The 20,926-nt window shown below is 37.9% G+C and overlaps 1 protein-coding gene across 4 annotated transcripts in view; it reads right to left on the reverse strand.

The window, feature by feature from the left end:
- Positions 1-9,936: 9,936 nt before the first annotated feature.
- Positions 9,937-20,926, reverse strand: part of PTCHD4 (patched domain containing 4) — a 191,174-nt gene continuing 180,184 nt past the window's right edge. For all 4 annotated transcript variants that reach the window (XM_081523711.1, XM_081523714.1, XM_081523713.1 and 1 more), the window contains one exon: positions 9,937-13,568. In XM_081523711.1, coding sequence (XP_081379837.1) covers positions 11,935-13,568 — 1,634 coding nt within the window. In that variant the 3' untranslated portion in view covers positions 9,937-11,934. The remainder of the gene's footprint in view (positions 13,569-20,926) is intronic.

Consider the following 20,926-nt stretch of genomic DNA (forward strand, 5'->3'; position numbering starts at 1 on the left):
TATAATATATAAAGAAAAACTATTGGAACATAAATTAGAAGATCTTTTACTTCTAGATGCATTTTGGATGTGACTAATATGTTTCAGCAATTCTTTATCATATTTGTATGACTGAGGGGGGTCCTTTGGGGTGTTTCGTGGTGGTGGATTTTCTTAATGAATTATGGGTTTGTCAACCATTGGTTTCACTAGACAATGGCTAAAAATATATCCTGAGTCTGGCATATATCAAGTTTAATAGCTGCAATATTGAGACCAAAGATCTCATTCATTTTCAATCATTTTCAACATTTATTATACTTATAATATTTAGTTTAGCTGTTGCTTTCCCCATTCAGAAATTTTGCATTTGTTTTTTAGCTTTTCTTGCTTTTTTTTTTTATCATCCCCTATCCCTGTCCTTTGTTATTTTACTTCATGTCAAATCACATTCCCTTTTACTTCATTATTAAGATGTTTAAAGCTCTAGGTTCTAGCATTTCAACTTACTAGAAAGGCTAGTGAGTTTTGACATACCTGAAATTGCACATATAAATAACAACAAGTGATACTTTTCCTAAACTTTACCTCCTGCAAATACACTCACCTGTCTAGCTTAATTTTGCCAAGTTCTTATTTCACTCCTTTCTAGACATGCTCATTCTTACCAAAGGAAACATGTTTTAATTACTCTAAGGAAAATTATTTTAGAAAAAAACTGAGTAGGATAAATGCAAAATAAATTACTGATTGAAATATTAAACCTGGATAGGAAATGGCTACTGAGTATATCAAATATTTCCAGACAAAATTCTGGGCATCTTGTTTGAAAAAATATGAAATGCTAGAAAACATGAAATGTTATTAGAGTTCTCTGGTTATTCATGCAAATGATGTCACTAATGAAATCTGCAATAACAAAAGTTCTAAAGTGGATTGAAGTGAAAGTCGCTCAGTTGTGTCCGACTCTTTGCGACCCCATGGACTGTATAGTCCATGGTATTCTCCAGGCCAGAATACTGGAATGGGTAACCTTTCCCTTCTCCAGGGGATCTTCCCAACCCAGGGATCGAACCCAAGTCTCCTGCATTGCAGGCAGATTCTTTTCCAGCTGAGCCACAAGGGAAGCTGAAGAATACTGGAGCGGGTAGCCTGTCCTTATTCCAGCGGATCTTCTCAACCCAGGAATTGAACCGGGATCTCCTGCATTGTAGGTGGATTCTTTACCAACTGAGCTCTGAGGAAGTGGATTATAGATTATTAATTCAGCATAATTTTCACATCAGGTTAAACCTGGTGAAATATTGGCTCTCCATGTATTCCCTGTAATGACACTACATTATTCATTATATACAGTGGACTTGGTATTCAAAGATAGAATGTTCTTTGAAAATGGTTCTTGAAAATGGTGCTGACAGTTCATGAATAATTTTATCCAGATCTGGAACTGTATCAAGTGCAGCATGAGGGATGTGCTTTGTCTGTAAGGCTGGGTACCACTCTCTGAGCCCCAGCTCTGAGTTCCCACAAGGTAAGAAAACTTTTGGTTGGATGAAACTTTTGTAGTTAATGTTCCTACTCTAATAAAATATGAAGAAACTATGGCTTTCCAGTAGTCATGTATGGATGTGAGAGTTGGACCTTAAACAAAGGTGAGTGCCGAAGAATTGATGCTTTTGAACTGTAGTGTTGGAGAAGACTCTTGAGAGTCCCTTGCACAGCAAGGAGATCAAACCAGTCCATCCTAAAGGAGATCAGTCCTGGGTGTTCATTGTAAGGACTGATGTTGAAGCTGAAACTCCAATACTTTGGCCACCTGATGTGAAGCGCTGACTCGTTTGAAAAGACCCTGATGCTGGGAAAGATTGAAGGCAGGAGCAGAAGGGGACAACAGAGGATGAGATGGTTGGATGGCATCACCGACTCAATGGACATGAGTTTGAGTTAACTCCGGGAGTTGGTGATGGACAGGGAGGCCTGGAGTGCTGCAGTCCATGGGGTCGCAAAGAGTCGGACACAACTGAGCGACTAAACTGAATGAAGTGAGATGTTTTAGACAAAATTTTTTTGAACCGATGATAAATTACTTTAGATTTGAAGTTAATACTAGGGATCTTTAAAGGCCATCTGGCTTCCCAGGGGGTGCTAGTGGTAAAGAAACTGCCTGCCATTGCAGGAGACATGAGGTGTGGGTTCAGTCCCTGGGTGGGGAAGATCCACTGCAGAAGGGCATGGCAACCCACTCCAGTAATTTTGTCTGGAGAATCCCATGGACAGAGGAGTCAGGGGGCTACGGTGCATAGGGTTGCAGAGAGTTGGAAACGACTGAAGCGACTTAGCACGCATGCAGGCCTGCACACAAAGGCCACCTCTTTCAGTAACACTTCAGCGATTTATACATTATAAAGATATTTGTAAACTTGGAGATTTATAAAATATATGTTTCAGGAATGCCAAGGTATCTTTTGTGTTTGCTTCAAACCTTAGCTTAACCAAGTAGGAATCCTTGGTATATACTATCATGGTATTGTTTAAACTCATGTATTGTATTTTTAAAGGGTAAATTTTATAATTTTTAAAACCTCTAATTCAATAAAAGACTGAAGAAGTATAGATTGTTATGTTGCACTATGATGTCATGGGATGTTACATTTAAGAAGTTTAATTCTTAGCCTAGAAGGATCTTTCTCTAAAGAATAGGGAGTCCAAGGATCTCACTGAAGTTAGAGGAAGAGGTCATGGAACATGACATTCTGTGGGGCATTTAATATTAGCAATAAGAAATGAAAGTGAAGAAAGTGAATCTATGGATATCCTAGTTAGAAGCATGTGAGACTGTGATCTAGAAAGAACTGGTAAAGTCAATGGACCGTCATAACAAAAGAATAAGCACCTGTATCATCTATCACTATTTTAATATGCTAACTGTCCTTTATTATGACTAATGGAGCCAGACTTTTGCTGTTTTTAAAATAAAAGGTCAACATAACCAGAAATACTGTGAATAACTTTGCCTAGTGGTATTATAATAAATATAACTGAGATGACATTTTTGCAAGTAGCTAAGACTGTTATTTTTCTTAAGATTGTTACCTTTAGACTTTAGATCACATAGTTCCTAAACAAAGTAATCCTGAGAAAATTAAAATTATTATGTCTCTGTGTGCAAAGTATGAAAATAATGAAATAAACAAGGGAATGTTTGTAACATAATTTCCTTTGATTGAGTTAGGAGATTAATTATTAAATATATGTTTGCACATGCAAACCTATGGGGAATAACTTGCTATTTATTTTTATTATAGTCAGAAAAATCTAGTTTATAAATTATTTTTTTGCTTAGAGAGAATTGAGATAAATTTTGATGACAGATCAAATTCAGGAAATTTGGAGACTTTTGAAGGACTCACATGGAAATTCTTGCTTCTTATGGGAAATAGATGGGGAAACAGTGGAAACAGTGTCAGACTTTATTTTTTTGGGCTCCAGAATCACTGCTGATGGTGACTGCAGCCATGAAATTAAAAGACGCTTACTCCTTGGAAGGAAGGTTATGGCCAACCTAGATAGCATATTTAAAAGCAGAGACATTATTTTGCCAACAAAAGTCCGTCTAGTCAAGGCTATGGTTTTTCCAGTGGTCATGTATGGATGTGAGAGTTGGATGGTGAAGAAAGCTGAGTGCCGCAGAATTGATATTTTTGAACTGTGGTGTTGGAGAAGACTCTTGAGAGTCCCTTGGACTGCAAGGAGATCCAATCAATCCATGCTAAAAGAGATCAGTCCTGGGTGTTCATTGGAAGGTATGATGTTGAAGCTGAAACTCCAATACTTTGGCCACCTCATGCGAAGGGTTGACTCATTGGAAAAGACCCTAATGCTGGGTAGGATTGGGGGCGGGAGGAGAAGGGGACGACAGAGGATTAAATGGTTGGATGGCATCACTGACTTGATGGACATGGGTTTGGATAGACTCCGGGAGTTGGTGATGGACAGAGAGGCCTGGCGTGCTAATATTCATGGGGTCGCAAAGAGTCGGACACGACTGAGCGACTGAACTGAGTGAGATTTAAAAACTGGGCATTCAGGCAGTTCCCAATTTTGAAGATATGTTTGAGTGAGAATATAACTTAGGAAATATACATATTTTTTTTGACATTGACGTTTTTGTTCAGAATTTTTTTTAAACTTTCCTCAATAAGGAGCTTTAGTTTTAGAGCCCAAGATACAGAACTACAGAGAAGAGAGCTTTAAATGGCTTATTAGTTTATTTGCACTATTTTAGAAGTGATAAGTGAGGTTGTTTTCATGAACAAGAGGTGGTGAAGAATGTATATGTCACAGAATATTAAACGAAAGAATGTTCTTACACAGAAATATGTCTGAAAATGCTGGTTTGCCATTAGATAAGTGTCTAGTTAAGACATTAGAGTCTCATAATTTCACACTTCCTATCGTTATCCTTTATTTTGTTACAGAAATGAGCATTTGATTAGCTAGGATTAAGAGCAAGTGGGTTTTTGTTTTAGGAAAAGAAAGGAAATAGAAGTGCTCAGTGTTAACTCTCATTCCTACAAATCGTCTGCGCATGAGTGGAGAGTGTTTCTTACCAACAGTTTTCTTTCCACTGATTCTAATGTTTCCAGAAGTGACTTCTATTTCGGAACCCCAGTTTAGCTAAAAATAATAGTAATGGCATCTAGTGAAAAGAAAACCTAAGTAAGTACAGAGCCAAATACTGGCAACTTCATCTTTTTCTGTTTGCTTAGGGCAGACAAACGAGTTTTCCCTCCATTGATAAGAAGTGCACTTGGATTTTTACTGAAGATTCCATAGATTATTTGATTGTGCACCTCACTATGTGGACCACTGCCTCATAGGCAATGCCAGGTTGTTCTCTTTCTGAACCACGTTTTGAGATGTCTGCAGAGAGATACCAGACAACTGTCCTGAGAGATTTCATATAATTGAATATTATTAATCAGAATGCACAAGTAGAACTGCACATAGGGTATTCCTTTCACATTTAGTCTAGTCTAAATTTACCAAGTAAAAGAGCATCAAGGAGAGCTGACAAATAATATTGCTTTGTGGCTTTAACCTATTGCCATTTAATCAAAGGTTGCCTGCCATTTTGTCTTTAAATACCTTTTGAGGTAGCTTGGAGAGATCGCTGCCCTTTTCAACTGTGACAGATTTCCTATTTAAGAGCAAGAAAATTTATTGCTGAAAAATATTCATAATTAATGGGAAAGTATAATAAAATTGTTGCTTAAACTCTGCTAAAACTTTGAGATCACTTGCACTGGTGAGTTTAAAGTCTAATTTATTAGCATCTAGCACGTTTTATGTTTCAGAAAAAAAGGTGCCAGAATTTCCTGACTCTCCCTCAAAAGAGATGCTGCATACCACAGTAGAGCATATAGGAATATGACTGTTTGGTTTTCTTCCAACTCTCTTGTGTCTACCAATAACCAGTGAATCAACCAAATAGAATGATGGAAAGTATTACTATTTCATTTTCCAGGGAGAGATTCTGTTGACTGTTTCACATGAAATAACATAAATGTTCTCCAAAACATACTGCAGGTTGGCTGTACAAAAATCCAAGTTAACAAATTTAAACAAGACTGAAAGGTGACACATTCATAATAACCTTCCTTTGTCCCTTACTGATGGCAGTTTTCTAGCTCCTCCTAGGATATTCTTCAATGAAATCGTCCAAAGCATTAAAGTTCTTATTTCTCCACTGGTTTGACAGAGCCCTTCGTATAATGCAGTTGCTCTAATGACTATGGAAATAGAGGGAAGTGAAGCCATGCTATACTATCTGGCCATGTCATTAGCCATGTGGGAAATCAGAACACAGTGACATGTGACTTCTAGAGACCCCAGTTCAGATAAGTACAAACATGTGACATGGAGCAGGAACCACAGGTAACCAGTAGGTGTTCTTATCTTTTTGTTTCTAAAGTTTCCTTCTGATTTTTAAGACTTCATAAATAGTATGACCCATAAGAACTTTCTTAGGGAAAACTTCAGCTGGGAAAAATAGTAGGGACTGACTTTACATAATTTATAAAAGTATAAAATTAGCAATAATTTTTAATAAATACTTTGTTATATTAAAAAAATATCTAGCTTTTAGAGCTTTGTAATTGAAGGTATTCTTTAGAGCTGCAGAAGATATTTGATATTATCTGTAGACTAGTCAGCTATACTATTCCAGTATCTGATTTTTTAACCCTATGTAATTCTCTCTTTTGGGCTTCCCTGATGGCTCAGCGAGTAAAACATCTGCCTGCAATGCGGATCTTCCTGGGTCAGGAAGATACCCTGGAGAAGGAAATGGCGACCTACCACAGTATTCTTGCCTGGGAAATCCCATGGACAGAGGAGCCTGGTGGGTTACAATCCAAAGTGTCCCAAAGAGTCGGGCCCAACTAAATACACATGCATGTGCTTTTTCTTTGAATCATTTTCCATATAGTGAGAAAACCAAGGAACTTCTCTAGCAACAACAGAGAGGCTTTAGTTAAGTACAGAGAAAACATCAACAAAATATTCATTATATGTCAAAGATGCACAAAGGCAAAGCAATGCCAACAGCCTTCCCAGATAATGCTTATCTGGGTACTAACTGGAAGCTTGTTGTCGAGGAGACACCCTAGTATCCCACTTTTAACCACAAAATGCTCTATGGTGCTGATTCATGCTTGGAAATTCAGGAGCACTTTACAAAGGTCAGGTTGTGAATCTGACAAATGAGAAGGCAATCTTCAAATGAGTTTGGAGTTTGTTGGCATTTGTTCAGTTTTGCTAGCAGTTAAGAATCTATAGTTTTGAGGCACCATGCAGTTCTCTGTGCTGTATCTTAAACTGTAAAATATATGTAATTTTCCCACCTGTTCTCTGCCCAATGTATAGACATCTTAATTTTTAAGCATGAGAGATTATTTCTCAATATCCTTTCAATCTTATATCAATTGCTGCCTGATCTAGTTCCACAACACTTCAAGCACAGAACAACATCCTTGCCCTTCCAACTAAAACATGATGGTAGACAAAACCTTGGCCATTTAGTTTAGAAATCAAAGCAATTTGCTGTTGTGATATCTATATATGGTCCCTCCTGTGCTGAACCTGATGCAAACAGGCTTTTCGCTCTCATTCATGATTTCACTGCTCTCATTTGGTAAATACATTTGCTGTCATAATTCTGAAGACAAACCAGTAGAAAAATATTTAGCTCATTTCCCCTCTCCACAACCTTTTAGCAAATCACTGTTTAAAAGATTGGGATAAATGCCTGTACCACAGTGATGATGCTGAGTTTTATATTTAGATTGAAGATGGGCCGGTTTCAAGGGCATGCCAATTCAGCGCTAGATAGGTTTTGAGTCAGTATCATAAAATTTGTCACCATTTTTTTGTTTTTTTTTGTAATACAGAAAAAGCAAGAAGTGTCTTTGCTTTGTTTTGCTTTTTGTTTTTAAAGGGAATGAAAGTGCTCCTAAGTCGTTTGGTATAAATGACAGTTTTTAGGCTCACATTTGAAAGGATTATCAGTACCATTTGCAAACATCAACAAAATAGACTGAACAGAAGGATTCCTCTAGAAAGAGGTCAAGGAAATGACTGAGTTCTCCAGTCCACAGGAGACAACACCTAAATTCCACTCTCAAGGCATGGTATGGTTCACTTTGAGTTTAGCAAACACAGGACACTAAAGTGTGCTTAATCACTGACTAACATAAACTCTGCTATGTCTTTTCCCTGGAAGCCAGATTTATGCTCCAGGATTTTCCAGAGGACATTCTAGAAGAGGTTGCTGCCATTGACACCCAGGGAGAACAGCTTTTAAACTGTTCCTTCTGGGATGGAAATTTCTGTGAATTTTAGGCCCTTGGGACCAATACCTACAAGGCATTTATGAATAGGTGATAGAATTTTACTAAAAGTTGCAATAACCATGAAAATAGTGTCTTTAAAAGTCTGTGTACTATTAGCAACAATGCATGCATAGTGCTAGGCATTCATAACTATTTGGTCATAAAAATATATGACTGTAATTATAATATTTACAGTCAACTTATAAAAAATACATGTAATTTTGAATGGCAATAGTTAATCCCTAGCTCTAACCACAAGCCTAGGAGGATCAGCTTGTTATGGGAAAGTGCAATGGGTAATTACAAAGTGGACAAAGCTCTCATCCTCTTGAATTCAACAATCAAGAATGGCTATTAGGGCATCATAGGAGCTTCATTTAGCTTAATTCTTCTAATCTCACAAGGTAAAACCAAAAAGTCCATGGAAATAAATAGGAATAAAATGGGAAAGGAACACTCACATGATACAGCCACAGTGGAGGATAATTCTTTCATAGAATATTCATGCACAACCTTCAAAGAGGTTCACTGGTCCCTGAAAGAATCCATGGTATGACATTTAAGTACACTTTTCATTTAAAAAACTTGTGCAAGGTCTAAGTTGGCATATGATTACCTTTAACGATAAGAGGGAAAGAATCTGTTAGCCAAATCTCTTTTCTATCATTTAGGTGAGTACCTCTTTGAAGCTTTAGTAACCATCATGGAGAGTGAAGCTTTTACAGTGCTCTCTAATTCAAATTTAAATTCCAGTGGGAGGAAACAAGTCCATATTCCAGTTTAAATTCAGAAAGGGTTTGGACTTTGGTTTTTGCAAAGTTTAAAATTCTCTCACTTTAAGGGAAAAATCATGTTTCAGCAAAATAAAATATTCTACACATCTGAGATATTTCCCATAGGTTTCTACTTTTCTAGGACTTGACTGGTCATCTTCTAGAAGTAGAAAAGTTCCTAATTTGAACACCACCAATATTTCACAAATGGACTAAAGACAGTGGGAGTAAACCCGAAAAACTTGAAGAGTTGCACACCAGCTACTGATAAAGGCAGAAGTTTGGTGTCACTTGCAAATCTTGATCTTCTATTTTAGGATGCATCTTGGCATTCAGTGAATGGAATTCTTGGAAATGTCTGTTTCACAGTGAGGTTGGGAGGTCAGATGATGCTTAGTTACATTCTACATTCTTCCTAGACTTAAATTACTTCCAAGGACTAAGTTAGGGCATTTTGTGTGGTATATTAACTCTTCCAGGACAAGAAATTCCATTTCAATAAATTATTGCTACAGTTCACTAAAGAGTACCATGGTGTCCTGGAAGAGATAATGTCTTCCAAAATTCCACACCTCTAGTCACTTGAACAATGAGAAATTCTTATTTTTCTTAGTCGCTTTGATCCTTGAAGATCTACCCTAAAAAAGAACGGTTTTCTCTGTCCAAATAGAGACTGTCTCAATGATGGGGACATGACATTAGAACTGCCCCAGTGGTGGGGTAGCTATGCGACTATTCCCACATGCATTTGGCAACTGGCAAGCTTGATCCTTCCTTTATAAGGAACCTGCCAATCTTCTTCGCATGTGGAGCTGTCTAAGGTAATCAAGAAAAAAAATGACTCAAATAGGCAAGCTTTTTTAAAAGTTGGTAAAGTAATGGAGTATGGCACATTTTACAAAGAAATGGACTGATAGCTAATGGAATTTCTCAGCTGATGACTTCCCATCTTTTGAAAACGATGTAAAACAAATCTTCACAAATGATGAGTCAATTGTGAAAGAAGAGTCCCCTCTCCTCCATCCAAACACCTAATGCTTCAAACACTTCCCCTTCAGATGTAAGATCCAGGTCTACAGGTCTGCTAGTGCCAAATACCAGTTCATCCCAGCAGAGCAGCTCAGGAGGCAAAAGGCTAGACTTATCTGTGACGCGACTTCACACATAACGTATGGACAATAATCCTGTCATGGCAAGTGTTTTCCATTCTCGATCTATTGCTATTTTCCCCACATGAACACAATCGAGAAGACATGGATCATTTCCAATAGAAACTCAATAACCTCAAGGTAGGACAAAACAAACTCCCCATTTAATAAAACAAAATTTAGCTAAATGTTTTTCATTTAACTAAAAAGAAACTGTAAAGAAACAGTTTTCCATTCCCTTAATATTCAGGTAAACCCTTCATTTGTAAAAATATGCTCACTTGGTTGTTTCACTTCATTCACCTACCTATTTCATTTTTTTAAAAAACACTGAAATCAGAATGGAATGGTTAGCATCTTTTTTTCTGAACCCGAGTCCAGAAGCTTTTTGTTTGTTTGTTAGAGATTTTAATATTCTAAATTCATTTAAATTATGCAACCAAAGTTGGTGGCAGAGAGTAGTGCTCTTCCTGTTAAGAGTCAATTAGCAGATTTTATGATCATTGGACATTTGTGAAGTCCTACCTGAAAATTAACTGATTTTACTGCTTGGCATGGGAAAAGGCATTTTCTAGTAATTTTCTGTGACAGGAAGCACAGCATTCATCCAAGGAAGCACCCAACAGATTGAGTCTATCTGCTGGGGAGCAGTTGTAAATTTTAACGCAATGAAAACATTTACCTCAGTACTTTTTTTGAGAGAGAATTCAGCAGCAGTTACAGTTACTATGTCACTCACGGAGAGCAACAATCACCCTAGGAGGCAGGCCAACCGACAAGCACTTTTCAGGTAACAAGAAAAATGATATTGCAAGAAGCTACAAAACAATATTGTAGTAGTTATAGAGACCACTACTATGGTGATCGTGGCCTGGGTTAATGTTCCAAATATTAATGCAAGGAGCACACTAGACTTTATAAGATTAGAATATTTTTTTTTTACACTAAGAACCAGTTGAGGGCACGTGATGAGTGGTGATGGTTCATTTACTCTATTTCATTCTGCAACAAGTTTCCGAATTATGTCCACTTTCTCCTATGTCCATTATCTATATTCCATGGCAGTATATTTTCACCATCTAAAATGAGAATACTGTAACTATGGAATACCTCGACTTTCTCTCTCTCTCTCTCATGCACACACACTTGTGTGGACATACACATTCGTATGGACAATACATGCTCATTTGCAGTGGGTGAGCTCCCTAAAAGCAGCTAAATCAGCCTTCCCAAATACAGAGAACCATTTTAAGCCAATAAAAAGCCATAGTAACTATTTAGCATTAACATGAGATTTGAAACCTTGCCCTGATGGTAATTAATTCAAATGCCTTTTGTGTTTTTTTGCAAAGTCATCCAAAACAAGAATCTCAAAGATTGACAACATGGTGTACAAATCTAATGGGCCCATATCTGTTTATTTTGCCTAGTGCACAGTTGAACAATGCTCTTGCTGCTGCACCATTTGAGTTAATGTAGAGTGGCCATTAACATATCTAGATTTGGCTAAGGCTGATTGGACTCTCTAAAGAAAGCCCAGCCCGCCTGCAAATGGGCACCTCCCTTCCCACAGACATTGATGTACACTAAAGACAAATCTAAGTATATGTATATATGGCATATATACATATATATGTACACGTAAAATGAGTTGGGAAGTCCTTTGGTTTAGACAAGATTAAATGTGTACTTCCCAAGTGCATAGGTTTCCTTTGACCAACCTATTCAAAAAACAAATATGAAAAGTGCCACGGCAATTTTGACATTTCTGAAGTAGTGTCTGCTATTTGGAGGCCCCCCATCTTCTCTATTCAATCTCTCCTAAGCATTTTATTTTTAAAAGTAGCCTTTTCCTTTGGCCTTCTAACACTCCTTCAATTTGTCCGTTTCTTGGAAGAGCTCTAAGATCACATCAAGAAACTTATCTTTAGTGGAGAACAAGGTTTCAAAGAGCTTTTTACCCTTCTTTGAGTCGCTCTTCCCCCCCTGGAAGTGGACACCTTGACGTGTCATGAATAATTCACTCTTCATCTGACTTGCCTTGTTACCCCGGCCAGCCCAAGCAGCTGAGGTCTGAGCTTTATCGGCCCTGCATCATTGTGCAATACTGGAAAAGAAAAATAATCCATTAGTCTACACCCTTCAGACTGTAGTGACGTGATCAGGGTTCTCTTGAATTTCTATGCATTCGATTTCCTCTCTCTCCTTTCGTTTGGCACGTTTCTTTTTCTTGTGGTGCTTTTTAGAAGGGGGGAAAAAGGTTAGGAACACAGGTAAGATAACAAAACAGTGCAGAAGTGTGCAACTCCCGGTGAGCAGCAAGCATTTGAACAGTGTGAAGGTCAGGTTCGAAGGCACAAATAGGAGGGGGACCAACCCAATAAGAAAAGAAGTAACATTTTGCAAAATGGCTGTCCCATGCTCTTGAAGGGAGCTTTTTATACATTGTGTTCGGGTGTGCTCAGTTGCTAATACAAATGTGTAAAGCAGTGGTGCACAGTGGTCAATGGCGAAATTGAAAGTGTAGATAAGGCACAAGATAGAAATGCAATCCATGTCGACGTTCCATAGTGTCATTAAGCCCAGAACGCCCAGCTCAATTGAGGTGACGCTAAGAATTAGCCAGAAGTTTCCCAGAGGGTGGATCACTAGGAAAAAAGTCAGGATTAACACCAGGAGGACACCAAAGCCTGCAATCAGAACAGGCACGGTGACAGATAAGCTGTAATGGTCCATGAACACGAAGGAGGGGTTGAACACGATGAACCGGATGCTCTTTGACAGGGACAGAGGCCTCAACTTTTCCAGCACTTCTATGACTTCCTTCTGCTTGTCTCTGCTTGTCCGGGCCACCAGATACAAGCGAGAAGCAATGATGTTGTTTTCATCTCCTGCCTTGGAGAAGATGATATCGTTTCGAAAATGCTGGAATTCTGGCTTTTTTAAAAATGAACTTTGTAGGACGCTAATAAAGTCACTCTTGTTACTGGCACTGATGTTGCTCACTTTCAGGAACTGGTAATACTGCTCCACCCAGGACACTGCAGTGAACCCACTACAGAGTCTCCGAAGGTCCTGCTGGACACTGCTGTTCCAGTACTCGAGGGGCTCGTAGACGTAGAATCCTATCACAGGGCTGTAGTTGCTGAAATATTTCTGCTGAACCATGGCATAAGAAATGCTTGGGGAATCGCTGGCTAGTAGATTGATGATGTTGGCTCCATCACTGATCTGCAAGCACCCCATGAAGGAGAAGGAGGCGTAGATGAGATAGAGGATGACCACAAATGGCTTCACGTAGATATTGGTAATCCATTCATTGTAATGTTCACGGAGGAAGTGCTGAATAAAGTGGTGCTGGTAGGGGTTGGTCTCGTGATGGGATGTCTGTTGATGTCCATCGCTCATCACCGTCTGGAACCACACAGGCTTGCGGTCCAGGTATTCTGCAGAAGGGATCTTACAGCAAAAGATGCTGTGGTAGCGGTTTTGCTCCAGTTGGCCAGCGAAGACCAGACAGGAGCCAAAGAAGGAGAAAATGTAGAAGTAGTTCAACAGGATGGAGACACACATGTTCTGACAGAAGACCTTCACAGCCTCTATGTTGGTGAAAGGGCTGGCACCCATGCCAAAGGTGATAAAGTACAGGGAGCTGGTCATGGTATAGGTCACCATCACATCTGAATAGGCATCTGCTACCCTGTCTTTGAAGGGCAAATTCTCTTTGGTTCTCCGCCATCCAGATAGAAGCTCAAATACTCCTTTCGTTCCATGACCTGATTTAAAGAGAGAAGGAAAAGAATTGTTTTCATTGCCTCCTATGGTTCAAGTGGATTCTTTATAGCTTATCTATGCTAACCAGTATGTCACACTCTAACCTTCAAAGTGCTGTGATTCTCCTATCAGGGTCTCAAATTTCAGTTACATACCAGGATTTATTTGACTCATGTTTCTACTTTAGTCAAGTCCAAACTAATTGGTATCCTGGGAAAAAAGAATCATTTATTGTCTCTTCTATTAATTTGACAAATTGTAAATGAAATGTGACACTATTTCATGATTTCCCCCCGCACACATATTGTCTCTCTAAATGGATCATAAGTCATCAAGGGCAGGGGCTGTTATTCACCCATCTTCAAATGCCACTCAACATCAATTCAGTGCTTGATCAACTGATGAATTGATTGATAGTCCCCGACCTCCATCTCAAACTGACTTATATGCTGATTTGGGAAATTATAAGGGAATTTTAAACACTTGAAAATGGCTTTAAATTGATTTTACAATGTTAATAATCTGCTTGATAGCCAAACAGCTTGGAAACCAATTCTTATAGATTTGATTAATTAACATTGGATGTGAGTAAAAAAATAATCTGCCAGGTCACACAAAATACAGAATAAGACCTTCTCGGGGAGAGATCATAGCAAGCAGTTCCTCAGAGAGCTTTTATTCACACAGAGTGGGTGATGACTAAATGCTCCATTAAAGTGGATGGAGAATGCTTCTTTTTAATCAGTTTCTGTACACATTTTGATAAGGGTAAACAGATAAAAGGTTTATTCAAGAACTATTCCTTGAGCACCTATTCTGTGCCAGATACAGTTAGATACTGAGCTTTTTTTTTTTTTTTTTAGGAGCTTGACAGCTCTTAAGATACCACCACTTGCTTCTTTACTAAAATAACAGAGAGAAAGCAGCTGGGAAAATAAAAGTATGATACCATACCTTCAATTAACCCTTTTTTTTTTCACTTCTCTGAATTAGCTCTGCCAGTTATCACCCAGGAATAACAACTGGAAACTTTCTGACTAACTGGAAATCTTCATGGATCACTCTTGCTCTTATAGGATCATCAACACTACACACAAACATTCTCTATGAATGGATACAAGCTGTGCTTCGGCTGTTCTCCAAGAAATTCATTAGACAGAGATGTAGTTTAAAGGCACAGAATGACCTAGTTTAAGCAATCCTAGAAAATAGACTTGTTTGGCAACTGTATATTGGAGCTATGTGTTACACAATTCACTTAGCAGTGCTTTAACAAACCTACTGTAATGGTTAGGGTCTTAGCATAATCACTGATTTTGTGTTGTTGAAAAGAGTTTGCTAATTGGTCTCTACAATGCTTCTACTTCTTTTTTAGTTTTATTTGGGGCTGCAATGCACACAATTAAAAACTATATTTCTCAGCCTACCTTTCAGCTAGGGGTGGTTCACATGATGCACTTCTGGGCAATGCAATGCAATTGGAAGTCATCTAAGGATGCTTATTAGAAAATCAGAAGGACCTTTGTTCTAAATGGCATCATGAAGCCATCAATAAGAACCAAGGGCTACTTTCCTCTTGAATTCTCTTTAAAGAAAACAAAATCTCTGTTTGGTTAAGCTACTGTAATTGAGGCTATTATATGCAGCTAAACATTTTCCCAGCCAACAAAACTTTATAGGTAAGTTCACATTTACCGAAACCTCTTTGATGGATATCTAAGAATCCTCATTTTATAGTTAATTTGACGACAGTATGTATAGGTTTAACGGTATAAATGCTAGTTTTTTATTTTAAAGACACACTGGTTCATTCTTCTTGGGAATTTTTTTTAAAATTAATTATCAACTGTTATTGCATTGGAGTTCTTTTTGTCCACAGTATAAAACCTATTTATTCTCCAGTGTTATTTCTTCTGGGTCTCCAGTCAGGAAAGATAAGTTTATCCTAATGATTAGAAAAGGTTATGAAGGGTACATTTAAGTATATGGCAAGTTTTTTTTTTTTTTTGAGCCAATGATCTATTTTTTCTTGAAATTAATTACTAGCTCTACATCGATGTGAACTGAATTAAGTTTAACAATTCTGAACAACATTAATTATTCATTTCTATCTTCTGTAAGACTCTTTGACCAAATAGAATACTTGTTCTCTGATTCTCTTGACAAAAACATAATATTAGGATATTAGTTAAAGTAATTAAAATCATTCTTTAATTAGAGGACTTCTCTTCTGAAATGGGGACTCTTGCTATCTTTGTAGTCACAGTGGGGAAAATGCTACCTGAGGCTATGGCTAAATCTGGCTTGTCTCTGCTTTTGGCCACTTTTATGGAATATTAGGTACATTATGTAGGCCAGGTTGTTGCTTTATATAGTAGAAAGGTCTGTACGTGTGGGAAGATGAAGCTAACTCATTTGAGGTCAAATAATCACTCTGTGATGAAGACTGAAAACATAGCTTTGGGGATGGCATGTTTATCCCGTTCACAGGTTTAGATATTTTACAGAGTATTCATTTTTTCTTAATTTTTATTGGAGTATAGTTGCTTTACAATGTTGTATTGTTGTTGTTTAGTCACTAAGTCATGTCTGACTCTTTTGTGATCCCAACCTGCCAGACTCCTCCATCCATGGGATTTCCCAGGCAAGAATACAGGAGTGGGTTGCCATTTACTTCTCCAGGGGATCTTCCCGACCCAGGGACTGAACCTAGGTCTCTTGCACTGCAGGTGGACTATTCACCATTGGAGTCATTAGTTTCAACTATACAGCAAAATGAATCAGCCATACATGTACATTTATTTCCTCACTTTTGGACTTTCTTCCCATTCGAGTCACCACAGTGCATTAAGTAAAGTTCCCTGCACTATACAGCATGTTCTCATTAGTTGTCCATTTTATACATAGTATTGATAGTGTATATATGTCAATCCCCACCTCCCAATTCCTCCCACCATCTGCTTTCCCCCTTGTTAACCATATATTTGTTCTATGTTTGTGTCCCTATTTCTGCTTTGCAAATAGGATCATCTATACCATTTTTCTGGATCCCACAAATGTACATTAGTATAAGATATTTGTTTTTCTCTTTCTTACTTCACTCTGTAGAGTATTCCTAATAATACTCATTTGATTTTCACCATAATTAAATAGGTTTCACCATAATTAAATAGGTTTCACCATAATTAAATTTGAACTGCAGTTCGAATCTACTACCTGCTCAGCCAGGTAGTTCTCTCACTCCTTATCAACCTGCCTATGATCAGTCTTTCTAAGTTTTGTTCATACTATTTTCTCTGCCTTTCAATACCTTCCCCTGATTGCTGCTTATGTTGAAATCCTACCCATCAGTCTGTTAGTCCAATTCTCTTCTTTGTCTTATAGCCATTTCTGACAATTCCAGACATACTGACTTTTTTTCTGTTTCTTAAACTCCTATTGCACTAATTTGCTACTCATTTTGGCATGCAAACGTGTGTCGTTTTGCTCTGGAACAAAATGATTTTCTCAGGACATGTTCTATCTTTTTGGTTAGATTGCAAATTCCTCAAGGTCAGGGAATGCTTTTGATGTTACTTTTATACTCCGCAGAACATCTCACAAAGTGATAGATGCCCACTAACCTCCTACTGAATTAAATCAACCTTAATTCTTGATTCTAGATGAATCTAGAAAAATATACTTCTTAATTATTAATTCAAAAATTTACAATGCATCTTTGTACCTATATTAATTGTGTTCAAAAGAACTATACACTTTAAATTCAACTCAACCCAATATATATTTATTGGAATTTGTTAAGACACGAAGATCTTGCTAGTCAATTACATAAAACTTAAAGGTAAACAAGGAACACAATCTTTTCCAATATCCGTAAGTCCAGAAGTCATTTTTACTTGGGTAATTCTGAGACAGTGGTTATATTTTCTTAAAACATTTGAATTTTAGAAACCACTGTGTATGTTGTAGGATGTCTAGAAGCATCCCTGACCTCTACCCACTAGATGCTAGTAGCACACTCTTCAGTTGTGACAATCAAACATGTCTCCAGACATTACCAAAGGCTATTTGGGGGACAAAATTGTCCCCAACTGAGAATTATTGGTTTAGTCAAATGAAGAAATGATATTACATAGACACACATGTTTTAATCACCTTTTTCTGATCATAAAAATAGGACACATTTCCATAAAAATTTGGAGAAAATGGGGAAAAAATGGTGAAAAAAAATCTCAAAGTCCCAAAACACAGATAACTGCTGTTAAAAATTTTGTGCATTTATTCTAGCTACGTATGTATGTACATATGAACCTTATCTGTCTGTGTAACCTATCCACCCGTCCACCCACCCACCCTTCCATCTATCCAGACAAAAATCTATTTAATGATTTCACAGAACGTGGCTCCTTCAAGGAGAAATTAGGGTTTGGAATTATGCTGTTGCTCTGTCCAGTTGGCCTGTCAACAACAAGGATCCTGTTTTTTAACTTAGTTTCTTACTGGTTTTCATTTTGAGGCTAGAGTCATATTTTGAACATCTACTCATTTGAAAGAATCCCTAACTGTCGCCGTAGCTTTTAAAAAAGGGTCGTATTCACTATATTTTCACCCATATTCTGCGAGTCCTATTTCAGTTCAAACAACTTACCTGAAATCAAGATACTGGTATCTATTCAAAAGAGCATTTGAGATAATGATGCACGAAATATACACAAGTGTGACTTGCCCCACTGAACAACAATGTGAACTAATTCCATTATATTGCTCCCTGGTACCACAGTCCTAACAGTTTTTTGCTTCTGTCTCATTCCCACCAAAATCTTTAATCCTCATCTAAGGCCTCAGGTTGTCTTATGAACAACAGTGCTCATGTTCTTGAGTGGCGGAAGCAGCTAATATACAAGTGGCTAACTTGCATATTATGAAAGGAAGGCTTGCACTCTTGTTAAGTAGAGATGTATGCTGCGTACTGAGAAAATACAGCTGGTTCTCTCTGAGAGATCAGGGAGAGCTCCAAAACATGTTAGTAGGCAGAGTATGATGCCAATGGTGGTCTAGACTGATGGAATAACATGAATAAAGGTACAACACTTGTAAACTAAGGGAAGGTAGTTGTGTTTTTAACGTTTATAATTGAATTTTGTCTCTTGGCAGAGATAATCTATTGCCCAAATTGCACACTTTATTTAATGTTTCAAAAGATGATTGCCAAACTTTGATCATAATTTCCTCCCACTATATTATAATAGTATATATTTGCAAACTATATTAGAAAAACATAACAAGTATCTGTCTCACCTGGGTCATTATTAGATAGCTGACATTTGTTTTGATCAAGTTTCATGAAAGAAAAGAGAGAGAACTCTTAGCAGTAGAAATGATTTGGACAGAATTGGAACTAAGAGAACAATGCAAGGATGGAAATGAATACAAATAAAAGATTTGCATGTGTATGTGTGTGTGTTGAATATTCCAATATTCTTTAGGGATATTGTTGGGGAGACTTCTTTCTAAATGAAAGAAAATGGAAGGATTGTGCAAAACCAAGAAAACTTAGCTGGATGCTTATTAACATATCATATTTAACAATAATTTAATAAATTCTGCTACTCGCAATTGAGAAATGAGAAAATGAAGAGTATGTAGATTCTTATCCTTAGGCATGGCAGTGCAGGTCAGCCAGAGGAAATATTTTAACAGATTAAAATTTTAAAAAATAGATTTTTGTCACCAAACACAACTCATTTCCGTCCTAAGTGAGGTGAACAATATTCAGGACTGATTATAATCCCATCTGAACCCCAAGCGATCACTAAAACAAATAAATATGACTTCTAAAGTGAGATGGATCTTCTCTGAAAACTGATTCCAACCCACATTTTACAATATTTTTCTAAACTCCTGCACTGCCAGCATAAACTTCTTCACTACGACCTGACAGTGCTAGAGGAAATTCTCTTTGGTTCATGGCAAGGCTGCAAGTGACTTCATTTAAAGTAATGATTTTCTTTTGTAAATCTAATACAAATTTTACAGTTGCCATTTTAATCCCGAACCCAATCTCTCCAAAATCAAGGATTTCAAAGAAAACAGTTTTAACAAGGATAAAATCCAATCAGAACTAATTGTAACTGACCCAATTGCTGGGTTTCTCTTTGATATATTTATGACTCTAATATGCTTCTTCATGGACTTCTGGTTCTTCCTAATTCTGTTCTGAAGATGAACTGGTGGGTCTAACCCTTTCCCTTGAACATGGTAAGCCCTCAGCAGTTCATGAGAGTTTGGCATCTCCTGTTGCAACAACATGAAAAAAATAAAAATTAATAAAAAAAAAGAGGTTAAAAATAATATGCCTCACGACTCACTCCAGAGAAAGCTTTCTACTTTCCCTGAGCAGTTATTTCTGCTTTGGTTAACTATGTGTTCAGCAGTTGTGTTTGTGGAAATCACTATTGAGCTCTGGTGGAAAAGTATTTTATTTTAAAAAAAATTTATTTATTTATTTTAATTGGAGGATAATTACTTTACAGTGTTGTGGTGGTTTTTGCCATACATTAACATGAATCAGCCACGGGTGCACATGTGTCCCCCCATGCTGAACCCCGCTCCCACCTCCCTCTCCACCCTATTCCTCTGGGTTGTCCCAGATCACAGTCTTTGAGTGCCCAGCTTTCATTTTGATTTTTTATTGGGCTTCTAAGCTATGTGATCCTTCTAAGCTATGTGACATTTGACTTGGGATGCCAGCTTCTGATGGAGGAGGGAATGGCAACCCACTCCAGTATTCTTGTCTGGAGAATCACATGGACAGAGGAGCTTGGGGGGCTACAGTCCATAGGGTTCCAAAGAGTCAGACGCAACTGAAGCAGCTTAGCACACATGCACGCCAGCTTCTGAATGCAACCTGGTTCCTACTCTCTTTCCCACTAGAACTGAGTTGGCTCTTGAGGGCACCTCTGAGTTAATCTTTTTAGATTTCCTTGCTGCAGGAACTCAGCACTGCCAAGAGCTGAACTCCACTGCAGAGCCAGGGCGCATGGTGGCTTGCTTTCTTAGCCTCTCCCTCACGCTGGTATTCCCATTCTGGGAGAAAAAATCTCCCAGGAAGCTTTTCATTTTCTTCCCAATGCTTTCTATGTCTTCCAGTTTTACAAAAGGAATATATTTTTGAGAACGGGAAAAGCAGCCCTGGTAGCCGGGTGCTGTCAAGTAGGTCTTGTTGCCTGGAACTGGTCTGGCCCTCATAGCTAGGTTTAGTGTTGTCCAGTTGCCCACAGATGGTCTGGCAAAACAAAAAAAACCACATCAGACAGGATCACTTTGTGACTGGGGATAGACTGAAACAAAATAAGACCAC

Source organism: Giraffa tippelskirchi, chromosome 8, assembly GCF_054371585.1.
Source record: "Giraffa tippelskirchi isolate mGirTip1 chromosome 8, T2T-mGirTip1v1.2.pri, whole genome shotgun sequence".
Lineage (NCBI taxonomy): Eukaryota > Metazoa > Chordata > Mammalia > Artiodactyla > Giraffidae > Giraffa > Giraffa tippelskirchi.